The 21,800-nt window shown below is 40.4% G+C and overlaps 2 protein-coding genes across 3 annotated transcripts; one reads left to right on the top strand and one right to left on the bottom strand.

Moving 5' to 3' along the window:
• Window positions 1-327: 327 nt before the first annotated feature.
• Window positions 328-5,357, top strand: LOC125902035 (insulin-like growth factor-binding protein 3). Of its 2 annotated transcripts, none has more exons than XM_049598123.1 (4): window positions 328-782; window positions 1,472-1,722; window positions 3,370-3,489; window positions 5,221-5,357. In XM_049598123.1, the coding sequence occupies exons 1-4, from the start codon at window positions 392-394 to the stop codon at window positions 5,344-5,346; spliced, it is 888 nt and encodes a 295-aa protein (XP_049454080.1). In that variant the 5' UTR covers window positions 328-391; the 3' UTR covers window positions 5,347-5,357. The 2 variants fall into 2 exon arrangements, with proteins under 2 accessions (XP_049454080.1, XP_049454081.1); XM_049598124.1 differs by having other exon boundaries at window positions 1,475-1,722; window positions 5,221-5,351.
• A 7,187-nt stretch (window positions 5,358-12,544) lies between these two features.
• LOC125902705 (insulin-like growth factor-binding protein 1) lies at window positions 12,545-14,747 on the bottom strand. Its single transcript, XM_049599244.1, has 4 exons — window positions 14,316-14,747; window positions 14,018-14,157; window positions 13,695-13,823; window positions 12,545-13,581 (listed from the first exon to the last, which is right to left on the bottom strand). Exons 1-4 carry the CDS (start codon window positions 14,665-14,667, stop codon window positions 13,456-13,458), a joined length of 747 nt encoding a protein of 248 aa, XP_049455201.1. The 5' UTR covers window positions 14,668-14,747; the 3' UTR covers window positions 12,545-13,455.
• Window positions 14,748-21,800: the final 7,053 nt, after the last annotated feature.

Genomic DNA, 21,800 nt, shown 5'->3' on the forward strand with positions numbered 1-21,800 from the left:
CTGTGTATTTCCAGTGTGTCTAAGAACCTGACAACTGCATTATGTATTAAAATGTATTCAGAATGTTAAGATCTAAACTAAATCTCTCAGCTAAGGTAAAGGGTTGCTAAATTTTATTTTTTATTTATATTATTTCTATGAAAGTAAATCTTAAAGCTCCATACCATAATGTTACTCTCCCGCTCTGCACTTGCTCTGGTGGTTTTAAAGGAGTAACGGAGCCGAGGCAATTCATCAGTAGACCACAAGCTATTCGGGGGTGTGACTACAGTCACCGGGGTCTATATATTGAGATGTTTTGTCCGGTGGCTTTATGTGAATGAGAGAGAAGCTGTCCAGTGAAAAGTCACCACAGCAGGACAGTGCGCGCGCTTCCTCACTTTGACACCCTATGCTCTCAGACGCCACAATGGATTCCTGTTTTCGCGCACTTTGCATGACTTTTGTTCTGGCATCGTTCACCCGGAGGTCAGGTGCGGTCGGACCGGTTATCAGATGCGAGCCATGTGATGTTGGAGCGCGGCTTTTGTGCAAACCTTTACCCAAGGACTGCGCCGAGAAGGTCCGCGAACCGGGCTGCGGCTGCTGCATGACTTGTGCGCTGAGCTTCGGCCAGCCGTGCGGCGTGTACACCGGGAGATGTGGCTCCGGGCTCACTTGTCAGCATCAGCCCGGTGAGACGAAACCTCTGCAGGCTCTGCTGGAGGGACGGGGGGTCTGTGCAAACGCTACAAATAGGCGACTTACAGCCAGACCGACACCTCCAGTCAATGAACTGCCAGGTAAATTTTGTGCGTGCACCTTCTTTTCATATGCGCACTTTGGATACTTTATATTTGTTTATTAACATTTAAGAACGCCATAAAACGTTGCATATGCTTAGTAATGTGTACTAACTGTGCAGACTTACATTTGTTACCCTCATTGAATCAACATACTTCTAATCACAAAGGAAGATTTGCTGAGAAGACGCAGTTTTTACTTCTTAACTCCATATATAATAAGAGAAGAAATCCAGTTCAAAGCCACAGTCCTTTACTGATTTCACCCTAAATAATCATGCAAAGAGGAGGTGGAGGAAGAGACAGGTGGAAGAAATATTTTTAAGTCTTATTAAGACTTTAATGGTGCAAAAAGAGGTGCAACTCAGTATCAGGAAGGTGTTCCCTGATGTTGACTTTCAGGTTGATAGAATAACTAATTAGCTTGCACTCTTACTACATGGATTCAGAGTTTAAGTTAAAAAATGTTGAATCAAGTGGAGGTAGTCATTTTGCATATTTCTGTTCATTTCCTGCCAAAATGCAAAGATATAAATCATCTCAGGGAATGCTTCTGAACACTGGATCCCTCGTGACCCTCAATGTGACCTCCAGCTTGCTGAGAACTATCAATACGTCTCAATCAGGATTAAATCCCTCCCTTTATGTATTTGTTTTCTTAATAAATACATGTCATTGTCAAACTCTAGCAGAGAATGTACACACTCAGGACGAGGAGAGGAATTCCACCGGCTCAGGCTTTCAGACCTTGTACAGCACCCACAGACCCATGGGACCCCCGAGACCTCCGCTTCACCCCTACTTCCCCTCTGCCAAGTCAGAGGTCCTCAGACGGGAGCAGCAGAAGCGAACCCAGAGCTTTAAAATGGAGGAGCTCCCGGGACCACTCATCACAGACCAACAAAACTTCTCTCTAGAGACCAAACAGGAGCCTGAGTATGTAAGTACCACAACCATTTTTTTCTCTGTCTTCAGAGCATACTGGAGGAATGTTTTTCTCCTCTTCCTCTGTGTTTTGGTGTTTTTCTCCCCCTGCGGGTGATGAAATGTTTTGGGTAGCGGCGCTGATGGTTGGCAGGCATCGTGCGCAGTAGAATGGCATGGCAGCGAGCGGGTACGATGGCCCTGCGGCTGACCTGGGTCAGGCGGTTGTTTGGCCACAAGGCGTCCGCGTGCCGGGTGTACTGGGAGCCAGCGAATGATGGATTGGCCTATGTGAGTGCCTGTTGGGAAGCCCTGCTGCTATTTTGATCTTCTCTTTGGCCAGAGAAGTGAGCACACACTAGTAATGGGCTTTGACTGGCTGCTTTGATTAGTGACTGGAGTACTTGGACTTGAGGACAAGCCTTTTGGCTCCCTCTTTGAGCTCTTTGAATTCACTTTATCCCCCCATCCTTTGTGTAAAGTGTAAGAGTTCTAAGCAGCTTTGGCTGTTAAGCTGCTACAAGTCGGTCAGATGAATTAATTTCACATCCGTCACCTCTTTCATATTGCAGCCACCATTGTTTAGGTATTACGGCAGGGTGGTGTGTGTGATGCAGCGTGAGTCAGCTTTGTTAACGTTTTTATTTGAAAAACAGAATTCGTATCAAAATCACACTGCAAAATGAAATGTTAGCCTGTGCTAATGGCCTTGTCTGCACCCCTAAAGTTGGAGCTGGAGATGTTTAAAAGAACAGTGTGTAAGATTAAGGGGGATTTAGTGGCATCTAGTGGAGAGGACTGCAGATTGCAACCAGCTGAAACATCCCCAGTTAGAATTCCCTCGGTTCCTATTGTTCAGGATGTTTTTATTGGGAGCCGAATTATCCGCAGAGGTCTCTTCCTTCCAAAAACAAACAGACCAGATGATTAAACTGCTAAAAACACTGAATAAAGCAGTCTCATGTTACAAATCAGTGTTTTTACAATGCTGTTCAGCTCACCGCAGATGGATTGCCAGCCTAGCACCTGTTAATGTGTGCTCATGTTTTTTCTGATCCAGATGTTCAGGTGGCTTTAACTTTGAGCCAAATTATCCACAGAGGTCTCCTCTCCAAAAACAAACCAGTAAAATACTGAATAAAGCAATTTCATTTTAGAAATCAGTGTTTCCGACTGTTTAGCACGTCAGAGACAGGCTGCTAGCCTAACACCTGCTGATGTGTGCTCACCTTTTGCCTCTGATGATTGAAGATCCAGACGTCCAGGAGGTTTTTACGGGGAGTCGAATTATCCCCAGATTATCCTCTTCTCAAAACAAACAGTCCCGATGATTAAAACCAGTAAAACACAAGATAAAGCAGTTTTATCTTTAAAATAACCCGAAAACTCAAATGGAGATCTAGATCTAGAGCCAATGTTTGGTTTTTCAATTCTGGGCTACTATAGAAGCAGACAAGGACCTGCTCTGCATGTAGATATAAACAGCTCATTTTAAGATATAACAAAAACACAATAATTCTTATTTCAGGTGATTTCCCACTAAAGAAAATGTATTATTATGTTTTATTCCATTTCTGCCAGTATATCCCTGTAAATCCTGCACACTGGACCTTTAAGTGTTTGAGAACATAGAGTAACTGCTCATGTGTTCCCTCATCTGTAGGGTCCCTGTCGGAGAGAGATTGAGAGCATTCTCAGCAGCCTCAAGATTACAGACATTCTCAACCCCAGAGGTTTCCGCATACCAAACTGTGACAAGAAGGGCTTCTATAAGAAAAAGCAGGTAAAAAAAAAAACGCACATTCAGCGGAGCATCGTTTGACATTGACTGCATGCTAAAATAAGGCTTCATGCATCAGGTTCATGAGACGCTGCATGTTATTTAAAGATCTACGTGATAAAAACTTTCACTTTGTTTACAAATTTGAAAGGCTCTAAAAAGGAAACCCACATTTCCTTTTTTTACATGCTACATTAATAAAGTTTCAATGCTTAAGTCTTGTGACTCAAACTTTAGGTCTCCTGCAGCCCAATTACAGATTTGTAGCTGTCCTCCTGTATTCATTGGTAGTCATTAGAGCCTCATCATTGCACCACCACACCAGTGAGGTAGACCCTAGCCACTGGCTCTGGAGACAGGAACCACAGGGGCCAAACCCCAGTGGGGTTGACGGCTGGGACGATGGCCGTTTAACGGGAACCCTCCCAGGGAGACAGACGTCAAGGTGGCCGCCGGCACCCGATGCGCTCCCCCCATAATTGCTGGACTTTTGAGAAGCGTGCACAGAAATAGAGCTGCAGCCATCCCCACGCTCACATGGTTCACCCACGATCGGGTTGTAATAAATGAGTGGTTCTGACGCATTCATATGGAGGCACTTAGGGCTCCCGCGCCACTGCATCACTGAGGCAGCTTTTCTTATAACATAGCAGTCCCTCCTGCTTAATGGAAGCGTTCTACTTGACCTGCAATCATCTCATAACCAGCCTCACAACGCCAGGCTCATTGTCTTTGTTTATGTAGAACTGAGCTAGTGTACCGCGTAGCCTGAGGTGCCGAAAGATCGGCAGATATTTTATGTTGGTCCATTTAATTTGGACGTTTGCATAATTTTAACCAAAAACATCTCTTATTACAACTCTTAATAACAGTTGATGTCTTTTCTAGAGAAAAAATACCCAGGACAGATTTAATGCTGGAAGCAGATACACTTTACTTCAGTAAACTGCATAAAACCAGGATTTCTGCATTAGTCTTTCCTCATGCCTCAGTTTTTTTTGTCTTGCAGCTGAAAATTAGAATTCCTTACATATTGCTATGCTCCCCCCAAAATGCAGGCAAGATAAGAGCTTCTCCTCTTATGCAACAGTGATCTGATAACAAGCGAGCCCTACTTCAGCTCAAATCAGCCTCTCAGTCAAATCCCACTGAAATATCGAACTAAATAAGGATGTCCTCCTTCCTGATCGGCTCTGTGGAGCAGCAGCACAGTTGCTTTAGCCCTTGAAATGAATGGCTGCATGTTTTACTAGAGTGGAGGTTGACCTTTAGTAAAATTGGCAGTAAAATAACAGCCCTTGGGTAGCTCCACAGACTCTGTAAGTCATTTGTAGTACCCATAATTTGGAGCTGTGGGGTATAATCAGCAACAGATGATTCGTACTGGCCACCAGCTTCTGAAAATAGATCTTGGTTCTCAGTTGTTCACAAACGGGACTAAGCAAATATTTTACCAGGTTTCTGTTTACCTTAAAGGTCTCTATATGTGTGTGTAACAGGAGGTAGACCATAAAAGCAGCTCAAAATACCACAGCGCGCTGGATAACCAAGGCTGCGTCGACTCAGCACAATCTGACCATTAATGCCTCTTAACTATTGCTGTTCTACTTCATTGAGTAAAGTGGCTTGTTACTCATAATGCTGCATATTCAACTGGATTTACACATTTAGCTGCACACCCTCCCCCCTTATTTCTCTCCCCTCCCTTCACCTTGTCCCTTGCTTCACTTTCAGTGCCGTCCATCCAAAGGCAGAAAGCGAGGCTTCTGTTGGTGTGTGGACAAATACGGGCAGCCCTTGCCAGGTTTTGATGGGAAGGAGCGAGGAGACGCCCAGTACTACAACTCTGAGAGCCAATAGGAGCAGAGCGGGATGGAGGGAGGGAGGGTGGGAGTGAGAGCAAGAAGAATTGTAAACAAATGGAGACACTGAGGATATTGGGAGAGAGGTCAAGAGATGGCTCAGCCGATAAATGGATGTTTGCTATTTCTATCTGTTGCTTGTGGGACCTTTTTTCTGAGGCAGAGCAAGGGGAACAGAGGAAGAGTACCAGGAGGGGGAAGAAAAAGCCTCTGTGTCACAGATACTGTACTTTTATGCGATGGATGGATTCTTCATAAGCTTTTTGTCTCTGACCCAACCAGGACAACTTCTGAGAAGAGGATACACTTTAAAAAAAATTTGTCTCAGAAGCCTTATTCTGATTCTAAAACACAGAGACGCTCGTCACAAACATTGATGAGAGTGCTCTTCATTTACGCACAATTAAGTGGCATTGCACACGTGTACATGCTTGTGATGTGTAATCATGATTTGTATGCTTGTGATTTGTTATAAAGACAATGTGTGTGGTGGTCACCGCAACCACAAAATGTATGTATGTATGTATGAATATGTCCGTAGGAGTAAGCATGCAGTGCCTTACTATTCCTATTCCTATGAATTCCATTCTTCCGGTTGCTTCCTGCTTCTCAGGGAGTTGGACTGGACTGTGCAGCTCAAACACCACAGTGCATATAAAGTTTTTTTAATGCTGGATCTGAAGCAACAAGAGTAATCTGTACTGTGGTTGTTACTGTTTTTTTGTCACTTTGCATAAGCTGAATTTTTGGGATAAAGGCCACAAACCGTTATCTCTGATCTCTGTGTTGCCAGTGATCATTGTCATCACTTGCCTTGGTTTAAGTAAATACGCTGTTTGCATGTACAATGCATCCCTCAGAGGTCTATTTTTACTTAATAAAGGCAGTATAAAATTATCCAGGTTTTGCATTTTTTTTGCTTTGAGTGTGTATGAAACATAGACTGTATAGAACCTTTTAGGGCAGACATCACAGTGACGCCATTTTGTTAGCTGGAGGCGAAACACAACTCGCCACCACAGGGCTGTAGGCTACATAGGAGTCTTTAAGTGTTGTTTTGTTTTTGGGCCCCGGAATAGAAGGAGACATGGTTCAAAACTTAAATTTAATCACGCACAAAACCAAAAAACAAACTACTGTTAAATGTGATAAGACAAAAGGACTGGACAGAGGCGATCATCAAAAATGCTTGCATGTCATATCAGGTTAAGGAAAAAGTATTTACTGTTGTAGGGATGAATACCGTTATTATCCTGTGCACCTATTTAGAAATTAGGGAGGTATTAAGAGGAATATTGGATTTCTCCTTAACGCTAACCTTTTAGAGCATCAGCTCACGTTAGCTTCGATAGAAAAACAGTCCAGGTGTCATCATCCTTTGTAACTCTTGGAATGAGTATTTCTGAATGCAGCACTGGCATCATCTTCCTCCATTGTCTAAAACAAGCCAACAGATCTTGCGAGCTAGGGCTAGCTAATATTAAGCCCCGCCCACCAAAAAAGTCATACTGTTTACTTACAGTAAAAGGGTCTATAAAATAATGGATGTAGGTGGTGTGATGTCACCCATTGGTTTGTGGACTCCCATTTTTGAGCGTTTCGGGCATTGCCATCTTGGTTTTCTGGAGTCAGAAGTGACTGTATGTATAGAGTTCACTCGGACTGTAGCCTGTCACTCAAGCAGCCAGCCCTGAAATAAGCCTAATTTAAAGCCATACATGTCCAGTGGATTGTAAAAACTGAAAATAATTTTGGACAACATACTATACTATAACTTTTTTTTATGGTTTTTGACGACATACTGTACTATGACTTTTTGTTATTTTGGACGACATACTATACTATGACTTTTTTCCCATGATTCTGGACGACATGCTATACTATGACTTTTTTTCATGGTTTTCGATAACATACTATACTATGACTTTTTTCCCATGATTTTGGACGACATGCTATACTATGACTTTTTTCATGGTTTTCGATAACATGCTATACTATGACTTTTTTCCCATGATTTTGGATGACATACTATACTATGACTTTTTTTCATGGTTTTCGATAACATACTATACTATGACTTTTTTCCCATGATTTTGGACGACATGCTATACTATGACTTTTTCCCATGATTCTGGACGACATGCTATACTATGACTTTTTTCCCACGATTTTGGATGACATACTATACTATGACTTTTTTTCATGGTTTTCGATAACATACTATACTATGACTTTTTCCCATGATTCTGGACGACATGCTATACTATGACTTTTTTCCCACGATTTTGGACGACATACTATACTATGACTTTTTTCCCATGATTTTGGATGACATACTATACTATGACTTTTTCTCATGGTTTTCGATAACATACTATACTATGACTTTTTTCCCATGATTTTGGATGACATACTATACTATGACTTTTTTTCATGGTTTTCGATAACATACTATACTATGACTTTTTTCCCATGATTTTGGACGACATACTATACTATGACTTTTTTCCCATGATTTTGGATGACATACTATACTATGACTTTTTTTCATGGTTTTCGATAACATACTATACTATGACGTTTTTCCCATGATTCTGGACGACATACTATACTATGACTTTTTTTCATGGTTTTCGATAACATACTATACTATGACGTTTTTCCCATGATTTTGGACGACATACTATACTATGACTTTTTTCCCATGATTTTGGACGACATACTATACTATGACTTTTTTCCCATGATTTTGGACGACATACTATACTATGACGTTTTTCCCATGATTCTGGACGACATGCTATACTATGACTTTTTTCTCATGATTTTGGATGACATACTATACTATGACTTTTTTCCCATGATTCTGGACGACATGCTATACTATGACTTTTTTCATGGTTTTTGACGACATACTATACTATGACTTTTTTCATGAATTTGGACAACACACTATACTATGACATTTTTTCATGGTTTTGGGGAAACATACTATACTATGACATTTGTTCATGGTTTTTGACAACATACAATGACTGTTTTCAGGATTTTGGACGACATACTATACTATGACTTTTTTATTATTTTGGACAACATAGTATACAATGACTTTTTTCCAGGATTTTGGACGACATACTATGCTATAATTTTTTTAAAAAATTATACATAATATCCAATGACTTTTTATTTTACTTTGGACAACATACTATAGTATGACTTTTTTCATGATTTTGGATGACATACTATACTGAGACTATTTTTCATGATTTTTTTTTGACAACATGCTACACTATGTCTTTTTTCATGATTTTTGACAACACACTATACTATGACATTTTTTCATGGTTTTGAACGACATACTGTAGTATGACCTTTTTTTTTTTAAATTTTGGACAACATACTATATTAAGCCTTTTTTTCATGGTTTTGGACAATGTACTACATATAGCTATAAGTTTATTGTTGTGTGATTTTTACTTTAGCTTTTAGTTGTGTTACATGTTAAGAGAGGTGCTTGTCTTTGCCATTTTTAGATAATTATGCAGTGTCAATGGATGACATCTGGGAAGAAAAGGAACATCATAAGACCACCTGAAGAAACATCTTCTCTCATCTCTTCTGTCACCAGCTGCTGTGTTTCATGTTGAATATTGAAAACATACAAAATATTTCTTCACAGTATGGACTGGAATAATCTTCTGTGCTCTTCTGTCAATGTATTTGTCATGTTATTATATAAGGTACATTCCAGTGAAATGTAATGTTAATTCAGTTCCTCTAGTTTGTGCATCATAAAAAGAGTGCAATAATAAATATATGTGTATGATTAGGGGGCCAGGATGCTGTTGATGGTGTAAGACTAGAAATTCCTCAGTATTGGAGGGGATATCTGGATATCGCTGGAGTTTCTTCAAGCGTCTGAGGTGGAACAGTATGCAACACCCAGGACCTGAAGCTATCCACTCTCTACACTGAGGACCCGTTGACATTAAGGTCCCTGCTTCTTCCCAAAGTCAACCATCAGCTCCTGACTTGGCAATAAAATATATTTTTTATGTGTCTTTTTATTGTTTACGTGCTAATGTTGTCCAAACCAGATTACTGGTGAAGGTAAACTTTTTTCTGGATGAGATTGATCACAGGACGTGTAGCGGAAATGTAGCTCAGTGTGATGAAGAGATCTTTGTAATTCCTTAACTTGCACATTCAAATCCAAACACTGAACTCTGAAAGACTCCATTTGTACATATTTGTAAGAAAGTTGATGAAGGACTTGTTTTTGGGCAGATGTCGCTAGAAAGAAAATAACAAACTGCCTTGTAGTCTTGAGTGTTCAGTCTAACAGCCTAACATGTTTTAAGCTACAACACTCAGAGGAAAGACAGAACAGCTCTCTACTTCAATAGCTCACAGTGTCTGAGGACTGATTACAGATTCTGATGTTGTGTGTTCAGTACTAGTTGATGCTCAGTGAATTTTGAATGCCTTTGTGCAAATGAAGTGTATGATTTTTCTTTGTATATTTCCATGCAAAGTGTGGACTGCCATGAAATTTATTACTGGTATTCGTGTCCCCCTCAGGACAAGTCAAGATTGAAAACATCCTTATATGATGATGCTGATAGGTTGATACAGTTTAAGCCTATGTCTTGAAATCAGAGAGCCTGCCTTCTGAACAGCTGTCTCCAATTAATTCCTTCTATTGGGACACCTTAACAGCTGACTTTTGAATGCCTTTGTCCAAAAGAGAGACTGAAAATCTTCAACGAACAGAACTCATGTGTCTCCAGTTCATTAGCTCAGCAGGATCAAAGACTGGTTTGAAGGTTAAAGGATCAGGGTTCAATTCTTTGGTGAACAGTCAGTATGTTTTGCAAGCTGATGTCTGATGGAAAAAGTTAAGGTCTAAGGAACACAGACAAAGTGTTAAAAAAGTGTTAGAGGACCGATTGGAAGTCCTTAGACTGAATGTTCGATCCTAGTCTGTGGCAGGTGAATTTTAAAGGCTGCTGTCCAGAGGAGAAAGGGAAAGCTTCCGTGAAACACAGCAAAAGTGTGAGGTGGATTAGCTCAGGCTGTTGAAGAGCTGCTTGGGAATTCAGAGGTATGATCCTTATCCAGGGCAGGTGAATTTTAAAGTCCAATGCTCAAATAAAGGGGTAAATGTGCCTGGAGAAACAGTCATATATGTAGGCAGCATAGCTCAGTGGGTAAGGCTGCTGACCTTGGTGCAGGAGACTGGGGTTCACATCTAATGCTTCCTCAGGAATATGTTATGACAAAGGGAAGCCAGGATGCCAGGCTAAAGTGGGGATGTCATCATCATACATGAATGTTACTGTTAGACTTTTTATCTGAAAAGTGTTCTGTGCATTAGTCATGTATATGATGTGGGGATGATGATGCCGTCTTGTTTTTTTCATGGTTTTGGACAACATATTAAACAATAATTTTTTTCATGGTTTTGGACGACATACTAAACTATGACTTTGTTTAATGGATTTAGACAACATACTATACTATGACTTTTTTATGGTTTTGAACATCATGCAATACTATGACTTTTTTTCATGGTTTTGGTCGACATACTATACTATGACTTATTCTTTTTAAGTATTGTGGACGACATGCTATACTATGACTTTTTTTCATGATTTTGGACGATATACTATACTATGACTTTTTTTCATTGTTTTGGTTGATATACTATACTAGGGTGTGGTGGTTAGCACTGTCGCCTCACAGCAAGAGGGTTGGCGGTTCGATCCCGGGCGTGGGAGCCCTTCTGTGCGGAGTTTGCGTGTTCTCCCCGTGTCAGCGTGGGTTCTCTCCGGGCACTCCGGCTTCCTCCCACAGTCCAAAGACATGCAGATTGGGGACTAGGTTAATTGATAACTCTAAAATTGTCCGTAGGTGTGAATGTGAGCGTGAATGGTTGTCTGTCTCTATGTGTCAGCCCTGCGATAGTCTGGCGACCTGTCCAGGGTGTACCCTGCCTCTCGCCTGATGTAGCTGGGATAGGCCCCAGCCCCCCCGTGACCCTCAAGAGGATGAAGCGGTTAGAAGATGAATGAATGAACTATACTATGACATTTTTTCATGGTTTTTGACGACATACTATACTATGACTTTTTTTCATGATTTTGGACAACATACTATACTATGACATTTTTCCATGATTTTTGTTGACATACTATACTATGGGTTTTTTTTCATGATTTTGGATGACATACTATATTATGACTTTTTTCATGATTTTGGACAACATGCTATACTATGACTTTTTTCATGATTTTGGACGACATACTATACTATGACTTTTTTCATGATTTTGGACGACATACTATACTATGACTTTTTATTTCATGATTTTGGATGTCAAACTATACTGTGACTTTTTTCATGAATTTTGAAGACATACTATTATATGACTTTTTTCATGGTTTCTGACGACATACTATACTATGAGTTGTTTTTATGAATTTTGACAACAATACTATACCATGACTATTTTTCATGGTTCTTTGATGACATACTTTACCATGACTTTCTTTTGTGATTAGGATGTCACACTACCCTTTGACTTTTTTATAGAGGCCCTAAAAGAAAGCACTGGGAATAGACTGTTTTTTGTTTGTTTGTTTGTTTGTTTTTTCATCGTGAGACTGTTTTACCCCGTGGCGGTTCAAATCACCTAGCCCATTTGTTTTGGAGAGGTCGATACCTCTGAGGATAATTGGGCACCCAGTAAAAATCTCCTGAATAATGAACACTGAAGGAATTCTGAAGGTCATGGTCGTGACTAGATGCCACTAAAGCCCCCTATGTCTCACACTCTGTTCCTTTATAAAAATGTATCCATATGTATCTATAGGGACAAAAAAAATGTTTTTGTACCAAGCTATAAACATCTTTGTTTATGCTGTAAAGTTTTTCTTAATATGGGGGTGTGTGGGGGTTGAATTGCTTTTTGAGCCAGCCTCAAGTGGCCATTAGAGGAACTACAGTTTTTTTTGCACTTTCTCATTGGCTTCATTTTTTAGTCCTTAAAATTGCCACTTGGTATGAAACAGACTTTTTTGGCAGTTGAAAAACACATGTAAACATGACCCAGTTGTGATAAAATAATATTTATTTGGATGCACATCCACAGAATTAGAAGAACATATATATATATATTATATATATATATATACATACACATATACATACACACACTTATTCAATGAAACCAATAATGGAATAGCAGCATTCCGGGCAAAATATCATTCACAAACACTTTGGTCCACTGCACATGAGCGCTCAACAACAAACAAAAGCAGAAACACATGAGTGGATCATAATAAATACACAAAAAAGATGCTAGAGTAGGTCGAGGGGGAAAAAAAAGAGACAAATATAGGTCACTAAAGTGAGAAAGGTGTAGCTGAGAAGAGAGCCCTTACAAATCCTCTGCTAAACCTGTGGACCTGCAGAGACTAGTAGAGGTAGACAAATGCAGATCAACCCATCCCAAACCTCATGGTGGCTTGGATGAGCCCTGATATGTTTGTGCTTGGCCACCGTGCACATACTTGCGGCACTTTAAATATTTCCCCCAATACCCATTGAGGAAACGCCAATGGAGATACATTCAGACAATGTCAACACGTTGAATGAATGAGCAGCTGTGTTGTTCCGCACCGTGCACAGCTCCACTTTTGAATGAATTAAAAAAAAAAGAAAAAAAAGTAATCCTGAAGACTGAAATGGGCTTGGCAGAGCTGTGGACCTGTGGTTTTGAGCAATGGAGTTATTTAGTCAGAAACACAAATGTATACAGTGTTGCCCTATTTACAATCAGAAAAAAATGGGCAAACATATAAAACATCTAAAAATGACAAATGGTTAATGCTAGTGAGAATAAATAAGTCTTGATACATACATCTTGTAAATAAAATGAGAGGAAATTTCCCCCTCTGAGAACGGATGTTACACTTTGTGTGAATGAGTGCGTTTTTTATGAAGGGAAGTCAGTTCATCAGGTGGTTGCAAGTAGATTCACACTTTCACTTCATGACACATGTTTGTGTCTCTATGTGTTTGTGTTGAAGGGTGAGTCCATCCTTCAGTGAGTGACTTCTTGATGACACTCTGAGTCACCGAGCAGGTCACTTGATCCTGGGAGCTTCTTCCCGTTCCAGGAGGAGACACACCAGCAGCGAGCAGGCGGTCCAACCAGAGATGACTCACACTAAAAGAAAAACAGAGATGGTAAAAACCGCATGAATAAATCACCCAGTTAGCTTTCGGATGAGTGTCTTTTGGCAGGTGGACTATTATGTTGTGAAATCCTAAAGTCCTCACCTGCTTAGCCTTGTAGTAGCCGTGCTTATCACAGTTGGGGAGGTAGAAAGTTGTGAACTTCTCTCCTTGTTTCTGCTGAGCGTCGGATATCATGTCCAGTGCTGCACGCAGCTCAATGTGACATGGACCCTGTGCAAAAAAAAAAAAAGAGATGCATACAGTGAGAACTACACCCTTATCTAAACAAATACACCATATATCAACTACAAAAACTACATCAATCCCAATTATCTATCTTTTAAAAAAGCTCCTCAAGTGCTCCCTCAAGTGGGGGGAAGGCAAATTACTTTGAATCATCCAAGAGTGACGTTTTTATTTCTCACCTGTTCTACCATTTTGTTGCGGATGGCATTGACCTTGGCCTTGATGCTTTCTTGGCCCTCTGTGTCTTGGTGGTCCAAAGGAAGGTTGAGATCCAACAGGTAGTGCAGGGAGCTGTGGTCAGGGGCTCCATCAGTTTCCTCTGTACAGGTTAAGAAAATAACTAATAATATAATATTTAATTGAGAAATTTTAAAACTTTTTAAAAAATGTTTCATTTTTACATTTTAAGATCATAAAAGTGTCAAATACAAACAGTTAACACATGAAGAAGAAAAAAACATGAAACTCTAAGACTACCTTGGCCCACATCCTCAGTGCAGACCCCCTGCCCTCTGGTCAGAGCGTGGAGCGGGCTGGTCTCACCGGGTCTGGGAGTGCAGCGGAGCCCCTCGGCACAGTGGGCTGTGTGAATCCCACAGGACGCTCCTCTCTCCAGAGCGCAGGCCATGCAGCAGCCGCACCCAGGCTCCCTCAGCACCTGCCTGCAGTCTGCTGGGATGGCAGGACAGTTGTTGAGTTTCTCTTGCGTACAGGTAGCACAACGGATGGGCTCAGGGCCCACTACCGGGGACGACCTCACCACGGCCAAGACAGCTAGAGCCACTGCTGCCACGGAAGTCAGCTTCTCATATAATCCAGGCATCTCCATGCTTCAAATAGGTATGCTCTTCTTTTTGGACTTGCTGGCAAACTGCTCAGTATGACTGTACTTTTCTCTCTAAACTCATTTCTCCGAACCAGCTGTATTTATATGGATGTCTGGCCTCCATAGGCGTTAATCATTGACACACTGACCACAGATATAAAATATTTTTGACAAAGCCGCTTTAAACGGTGGATGACCCTGCATGACGTGCATAGCGCCAGGTTCACAAGGTCTGTTGTCAATATTGACTTTGGAACATAAAGTCATTGTACATCAAAAACAACCCCTGTTTTGGGACGTCCAAATTACCAATCACGGTCTTTATCTTTGAGGTTATGAAAACAACCACATGAAAACTGCTGTTTAAAGCCACGTATTAACAAAGCAGTAATGAGTACACTCCACAGTAAGGGATGTTAAAGGACTTACAGGCTATGAGGTGGTGATTATAAAAAACTCTATGACTGTTGACAGACTTATTCTTGTGAAGTAATGCTGACAGATTGTGCTCTGACAGTGTTTTCACTCTTAGACCCTATTTGTCCCTTCAGCCTCTTTGATGAAGGCTCCTCTTATCGGGCAGGCAGAAAAACAAGATCACTCCCCTTTAGCATTGCATAACCCGAACATCACAACATGTTTGTCTGAAGACTGACGGTAGTAAATGGTTGTTTCCTTGGTGTAGTATTTGTCATAGCTATGTATGGCAACGTCAGATACCTTGACTTACTCTATGTGTGATATACACACCGACACCACTCAGGCTGTGTACTCTGTGACCTTGAGCTTTTCATTTGGGAAGTTTGTTACCTAAATGGATACCCACCCACTTTGACCAGGATAGACACATAATAAAGATTATCTACCAGTAGTTTGTGTTATAATTATTACAACATATGTTCCCATACACTTCAAAAAAGCCTAGTCTCTATCGAACACCCAGTGTCTTTTACTAGCCCGGTGTAGCTACACATTTTGACAAATAAAGATCTGTCTCAATTAGACGCCTGGTCTGGTTGCCAAGCATTTAATTTCTATGAAAGTTCTTTGGATAAATGAAGCCAGATTCTTGACTACCCTCTTGAGGTAACATTAGTTAGCTGCTTAGATCACACATACAAATATAAATGTTTAAATGTTAGCTCGGTTCAGTTCATTTCACTGAAACCATGAGCACCAGAGAAGACAACAAAAAAACAAGTGGTGACTCCCTTCTTCTGAAGCGGTCATAAAGTCAGAATATGTGTGTTCCTTGATTACCCGGTAAGTTATTCATATTCCTTTAGTCCCTAAGGGTCTGCCAATCAGAAGTGTTTTTCATAAAAATGAATCCAAGTTAAGGATATTGTTTTAAAGGAGAAGTCCGGTATTTTGCACTTTGAGCCCCACGTCTGGGTTGTTTATAATGAAATAGAGTGGTTAAGACCAAAATAGTGACGATTGCTCATTTTTGGAGAATTTGTCTTTCCCCTGCCTGGCTTAACACTGCTGCCTATGGCCATGTGTGAATCTGTCCTAAAACCACCCTGAACATTCGAGTGGTCAGTGGTGTTCGTTGATGTTCTGACATAAAAATCGTAGTTTGGTTTCTGTGATGATTTATTTGACATTTTGTCTAATCCATTGGTTTTCTATAGAAGCCTCATTGTCCGTTGGTAGTAATCCACCACCGAAAACGGAAAGGGGGTTGTTTACGACAAGGTTGTAATCATTGTAGTCTTTTAGCTCACCGAAAACGCCAGCTCGACAGTGCTGTGTGCGCTCCTGGAGGAAGAACGAGAACGAACGAAAAAGTTTTGTAATAAGTTTAAACAACTGCACAATGGATGACTCGCTTGTAAACAACCTTCGCAGTACGATGCCTTCGAACACAACGCCAACCTTCTTCTTCCCCTTCAGCTGGAAAAATAGTTCCACAGTTGAGATGAATAGTGAAAACACGGATGGAAGCCATAGTTTGCTACGATTTTTATGTCAGAACATCAACGAACACCACTGACCACTCGGTGAGTTTCATGGCTTTGAAAACGAATGTTTAGGGTGGTTTTAGGACAGGTTCACACATGGCCATAGGCAGCAGTGTTCAGCCAGGCAGGGGAAAGACAAATTCTCCAAAAATGAGCAGTCGTCACTATTTTGGTCTTAGCCACTCTGTTTCATCATAAACAACCCAGAAACGGGGCTCAAAGTGCAAAATACCGGACTTCTCCTTTAATAGGATAAAGTGGTGTTGTGCCATTATCCTCAGGTGCTGTGAAACCAGTTTCATATTCATAAATGATATTTTATCTTTTTTTTTTTATCTTTGCTGAGCAACAGTTTTGTGTAAAATGTATGCCTTGAGTTCACTGATTTAAGCAAATAATAGCCCGGGCTACTAATTGAAGTTTTACGGTATATAGCAAAGATCCTTAATACATCCTTAATACTCTGGTGCTGGTGGTGGTGAGAAGGTGGTGTTGGACTCATATTTGTATGTACATGTTTTTGATGGTTATATAAACAACTTGATTTCATTTTATGCTTTTTTATACTTTGACAAATATGGTACTCTTTACTCCAGTAAAGTTATTTGACAGTTATAGTTACAAGTTACTTTACAGAATAATATTGTACATGCAAACAGTGAGCTTATTAATGAAGAACCCAACAGCATAGGAGTTATGATTACTTCCCTGTGACTAATGAATTAAAGTACTGCATACTGTAAATGCAACACTAAAAATAATCCATTAATATAATACACTGTTCTGACAGGGGGAATTAGTCTGCATAATAACTATAACTTGTACATTCTGCTTTTATTATTGTATTTTAACTAAAATTATCACTTAAATGCAGGTTGTTAAGCCATGGAGCATTTTTACATTGAGTTTTTACAGATTTTTTGGTATTCTTTCTTGCTGTATGCAACATTTAGAACATTAATGCTGCAGCAAACAACTTTTCTCTATGTAAAGATGTAATGGAGTAATAGCATCCTGAGCAGAGAAGTCACAGTCCCTCTGCATGTGCTGTAATCTGAACTTCTTTATTTATTGTTGTAGTAGCCAGTCAGGCTGTACGTACATGTTAGTCCCTGTGTGTGTATACTGCTGGCTAGCCAATGGCCGCACAGCACTTCTACTGCTGATATAAGGCCTAAGGAAGTTATGAAGAGACTGTATGTAAACGTTAAATTTCCTGTGCAAACGGAAGTGTATCTTAAAAGAAGAGAACTTGACACAGTATCCCAGAAAGTCAACAACCGACGCACCCAGGGTACCCCGCACGTCATATGTGGATGTGGAAATTCCACAGCCAAAATGTCAATATGTGACGAGGTCGGAGTGAGAATGTGTTGCACATACAGCACCCAAAGGATTGAATACATCCACCAGCAGAAAGGAGACTCATGAAAAACATTAGGTGTGTTATGAGGAGCAGTGACCTTTCACACTGATATCTGGGCAAACACTAAAATGATGTGCATATAGAAATTATTTTGGTCTCTCTTCTTCTTTGCTAGTATTTCTGACAGGAGATACACCTACCAAAAAATTTAAATGAAAAAAAAGATAGCACAAAAAAGTAGAGACCATCTTGTTAAGGGACCACTTTAGCCATGTTACAGCTATCCTCAACAAATGTGGGCAAGAGGTGTAAAGCGTGAGGAGGGGAAAATGTCCCCTTCCCGACTTCCTAACCCCCTACTTCTGACCCTTTCTCTGAGACCACATCCATCTTCAAACTCTGCCTTTATTGTGATCTCAACTGCACATCTGTAAGGTCTTGTGACTGCAGCTTGCCTGGTCGCAGTGCTATTGTGGTGACAAAATCTGTCCAACCGAAAGAGAAACAGACATTGGCAAAGTGTGCAAAGCAATAGGTGTTGCAGGAACCACATTTTGCCATGATGACACACACACACTCGCAAGGTGAAAACGATACCAGCTGTTGTAACCTTGTTGCAGCTGGTAAAAAAAAAAATATTTATTGACTACTACTCAAAAACTAACAACAAAAATATTATGACATCATACAGGACACATGTTTTCACATTGGTATGCCTTACTATTGTCCCTTAACTACTTCTGCGTATTTACTGGGAATGACGAAAAAGAAACTGTGACTTGCACTACTGCACATTGGACTTTACTCTCTGGCAGTGCCGAACCCATAATATGGCGCTCTAGCCGTGACGACGTGCTCCACATTCAGTGCTCATCGACAGGGTCACTGGTTGGCGTACCCTGCATGATTCACGTTCACCTTGTGAGACCTGTGAAGAGTGTTACTCAACTACCAGTTGGTGAGTTGTTGCCTCCTCTATGTTGACCATCAGGTGCACCAGCCACTCAGGGAACGGCTCCTCCTTTGAAATGTTTGAGGATGTTGGTGAAAAAATACATGAGGCCTATAATCTGTATTTTTGAAAGTTTAAATATCATTCTTTAAAATGAACACTCACAATCTTCTTGTTCTTTTTCCTGCCTGTCTTCTTCCTCTGCACCAATGGTTTAGGAGATGCATATTTTGGCCACCTGATCTTGGACACCTTAAAAGCAACAGGGCATTATCTCTTTTGTATTTGAATAGTCAGATATTTAATTTGAATGTAAACTGTGCCAAAAATACTGACCTCTGTCCGCAGCACACCGCGACAGAACCTTTTCTCATTTCCTAACCTCGTCTGCAGAGGTGGGGTAGCTCCATCACTTAAATCCACTCCTCGTGTGCTCCGATCTGACTCAGAGAAATTCTCCATTTCCTCCTCATGATTGTTGGTAGATTGGATTTGAAGAAAACTCTCTTGTCCGAGGGAGCGAGGTAGTCGCCTGGCTCTCATCACCCGCAGCTGAGCAGCGTGATCTTCATCTTCTTCGCTCTCGTCTTCAGCCACCACCTCCTTTGTATCCACACCTACTTCAGATTGAAAATCCTCCTCTTCTCCTCCTGTTTTGCCTTCTTCGATTTCATCCTCCTGCTCTGGCTCTTCCTGTATGGGCTCCAGAGGCAGTCGCTGTTCACCATTTAGATACAGAGCCAAATTAACATAAGGCCATTTCATGACACATTGATAGGATAAAAAAGTGGACTTTCATACATTTTTCATACATGAAGATAAAAAATAGTGGTTTAGAACTTACAAATTGCAGCTGGATGTCCATGTAGCTGGATGGCTGAGCTTCCCTTTCATGTCAGGATCCTGCAGGTTCAGGTTCTCATTAGCTGATTATTTAAATCAGGTGTGAAAGCCTGATTGCAAACAGATGACAAGTGGAATCTGATCTCCTTCTTAACACATGAAGTGAAAAAAAAAAGTGAATCGAGAAAATCAAATCAGTGTGTTGACATATCTACTTAAAAGCAAATTTTGAAAAGGTATGAATTTACACAACTAGAGTCCTACTCTAGTTGTGTAAATTGTAGCCTGTAATGTGGTCTGCAGCTCCGTAGGGAGTTTTGTAAAATAACGGGAAAAAAATTCAGAGCTTAACCCATTCTTAAAAAGTTCAGGATAAAAATTTCCTAAAAGAAATCCTGGAAAAAAATCTATGTAATCTGACATGAATTATAGAGAACAAGGGTCATGTGTTAATTTGGTACACTTCCAATACTGGAAAATTAATGTAAAGCTAATTAATACAACCTTCAGATTATTTAAGTCAGCTGAAGTTAAAAAAAAGCAATAATTGGAAATGTATGAAACTCCAAGGCACCCTGTGGAGTTCTTGACCTCAGTAGTGCTGTGCAGCTTTTTCTTTTTTTTGGCGATCACACACACCTTCCTCCTGACACTCTCACACTATTCCATTGACTGACAGTTGGTTGTGGGAATGTACAAAGAAGCGCAGGGATGTGCCAATAATGGCGGTGAAGAAGCAGACTGCAAGCTCGAAGACATTATGTAAATGTTAAAATATGAACTGGCTCTATGAGGATGGACCTCTAAGGTAACTACAATGGGCCTCATTCACTAATATATACATACATGTTCTTACCTTGTGCACAAATTAAGTGAAAAAATTGCAAAAGTACCCTCTGATTCATGAAGTGTGTGCACCTGTTCTTACCTCTGTGCATATGTTAGTGAATGGAAAGCAAGGCTAGGTGTCTGAACACCTGCATGAAGGTGATTCAGAATCTTTTATACCCTTTATATATGCGCAGTTTTATGGCACTAAAAATGGTGGGAGTCAACAGAAACAATGAAAAAAAAAGCTAGGACGTGAATATTTTACTTCTGGTAATAATTAATAAGGATGAAATGGTGTCAGTTTCATAGATACATTTGACCAATGCATTAGTACCTTAAAGGTTTTGAATATTTTTGGACAGCCAGGCCTTCATCATTTGTGCACATGGTCTGAGGCAGTTCTGAATTTGTTCGCAGAGTACGAACACGTACGTAAGAATATCTTAATGAATCCTGTATTTGTGCATAATAAGTTCACGCTGTTTGTGAAAGAGGCCAGAATTTTGGTAAGAACGATAAGCATTTTTAGGGGCCGGGCAGGCAGTCCTGCCAGGACCTTCTTGTTCTTGTTCTTGTTCTTGTTTTTCTGAGGAAATCCTACTTCCCATGCGCAAAAAATCACCAAACTTTGCACAGAGGTCCAGTCCTATGCCAGATTTGCTCAGCTGCAAACACAAGTCAGTAGTCCTGGTGGTGGCGCTACAGCAAGTGTCTAAAGTTCAAATCTTTCTTTTGTTTTTACAAGAAAACATCTTTCAAGTTTTAAAGTTGATAATGATAAATATTGACTAAACTTAAATCCTCAATACGCTGTCTGTATTTTCCCTAAAATAAGTTCCAAAAATACATAGTTACTCTAGGAGACATCCTATGGGATTACTATAAAATGAAATATTCACAAATAAAGTCTCATCAACAAGTTTTCTCAGTTGCTGAAATGATATTATTGATGAATACCAAAACCTGATTTACTCATGGTGACCCTTTTTGGCCCCGCTGACAGGAGGGGGAGTGTTATTTGTGAACCATCGTTCACCTTGGATTCCCTTCATTGCTTAATGTCAACTTGAGCTTGGACTCAGGGAACTTGACGGTGATAACAACAGCTGGACTTTTTAAAAAAATCTGTTTTCCTCCGTCAGGATAAATCAACTCTGCAGCTCATTGCAAATTATTA

The sequence above is a fragment of the Epinephelus fuscoguttatus genome, linkage group LG15 (assembly GCF_011397635.1).
Source record: "Epinephelus fuscoguttatus linkage group LG15, E.fuscoguttatus.final_Chr_v1".
NCBI classification, from domain to species: Eukaryota; Metazoa; Chordata; class Actinopteri; order Perciformes; family Serranidae; genus Epinephelus; species Epinephelus fuscoguttatus.

Excerpts from the sequence above, each read along its gene's own strand:
- LOC125902705 (XM_049599244.1), bottom strand. The coding sequence starts at position 14,667 with ATGGAGATGCCTGGATTATATGAGAAGCTGACTTCCGTGGCAGCAGTG. Across the intron at positions 14,158-14,315 it reads CACTGAGGATGTGGGCCAAG|AGGAAACTGATGGAGCCCCT; the intron begins GTAGTCTTAGAG and ends TAACCTGTACAG. Across the intron at positions 13,824-14,017 it reads GCAACAAAATGGTAGAACAG|GGTCCATGTCACATTGAGCT; the intron begins GTGAGAAATAAA and ends TTTTTTGCACAG.
- LOC125902035 (XM_049598123.1), top strand. The coding sequence starts at position 392 with ATGCTCTCAGACGCCACAATGGATTCCTGTTTTCGCGCACTTTGCATG. Across the intron at positions 783-1,471 it reads TCCAGTCAATGAACTGCCAG|CAGAGAATGTACACACTCAG; the intron begins GTAAATTTTGTG and ends GTCAAACTCTAG. Across the intron at positions 3,490-5,220 it reads GCTTCTATAAGAAAAAGCAG|TGCCGTCCATCCAAAGGCAG; the intron begins GTAAAAAAAAAA and ends CTTCACTTTCAG.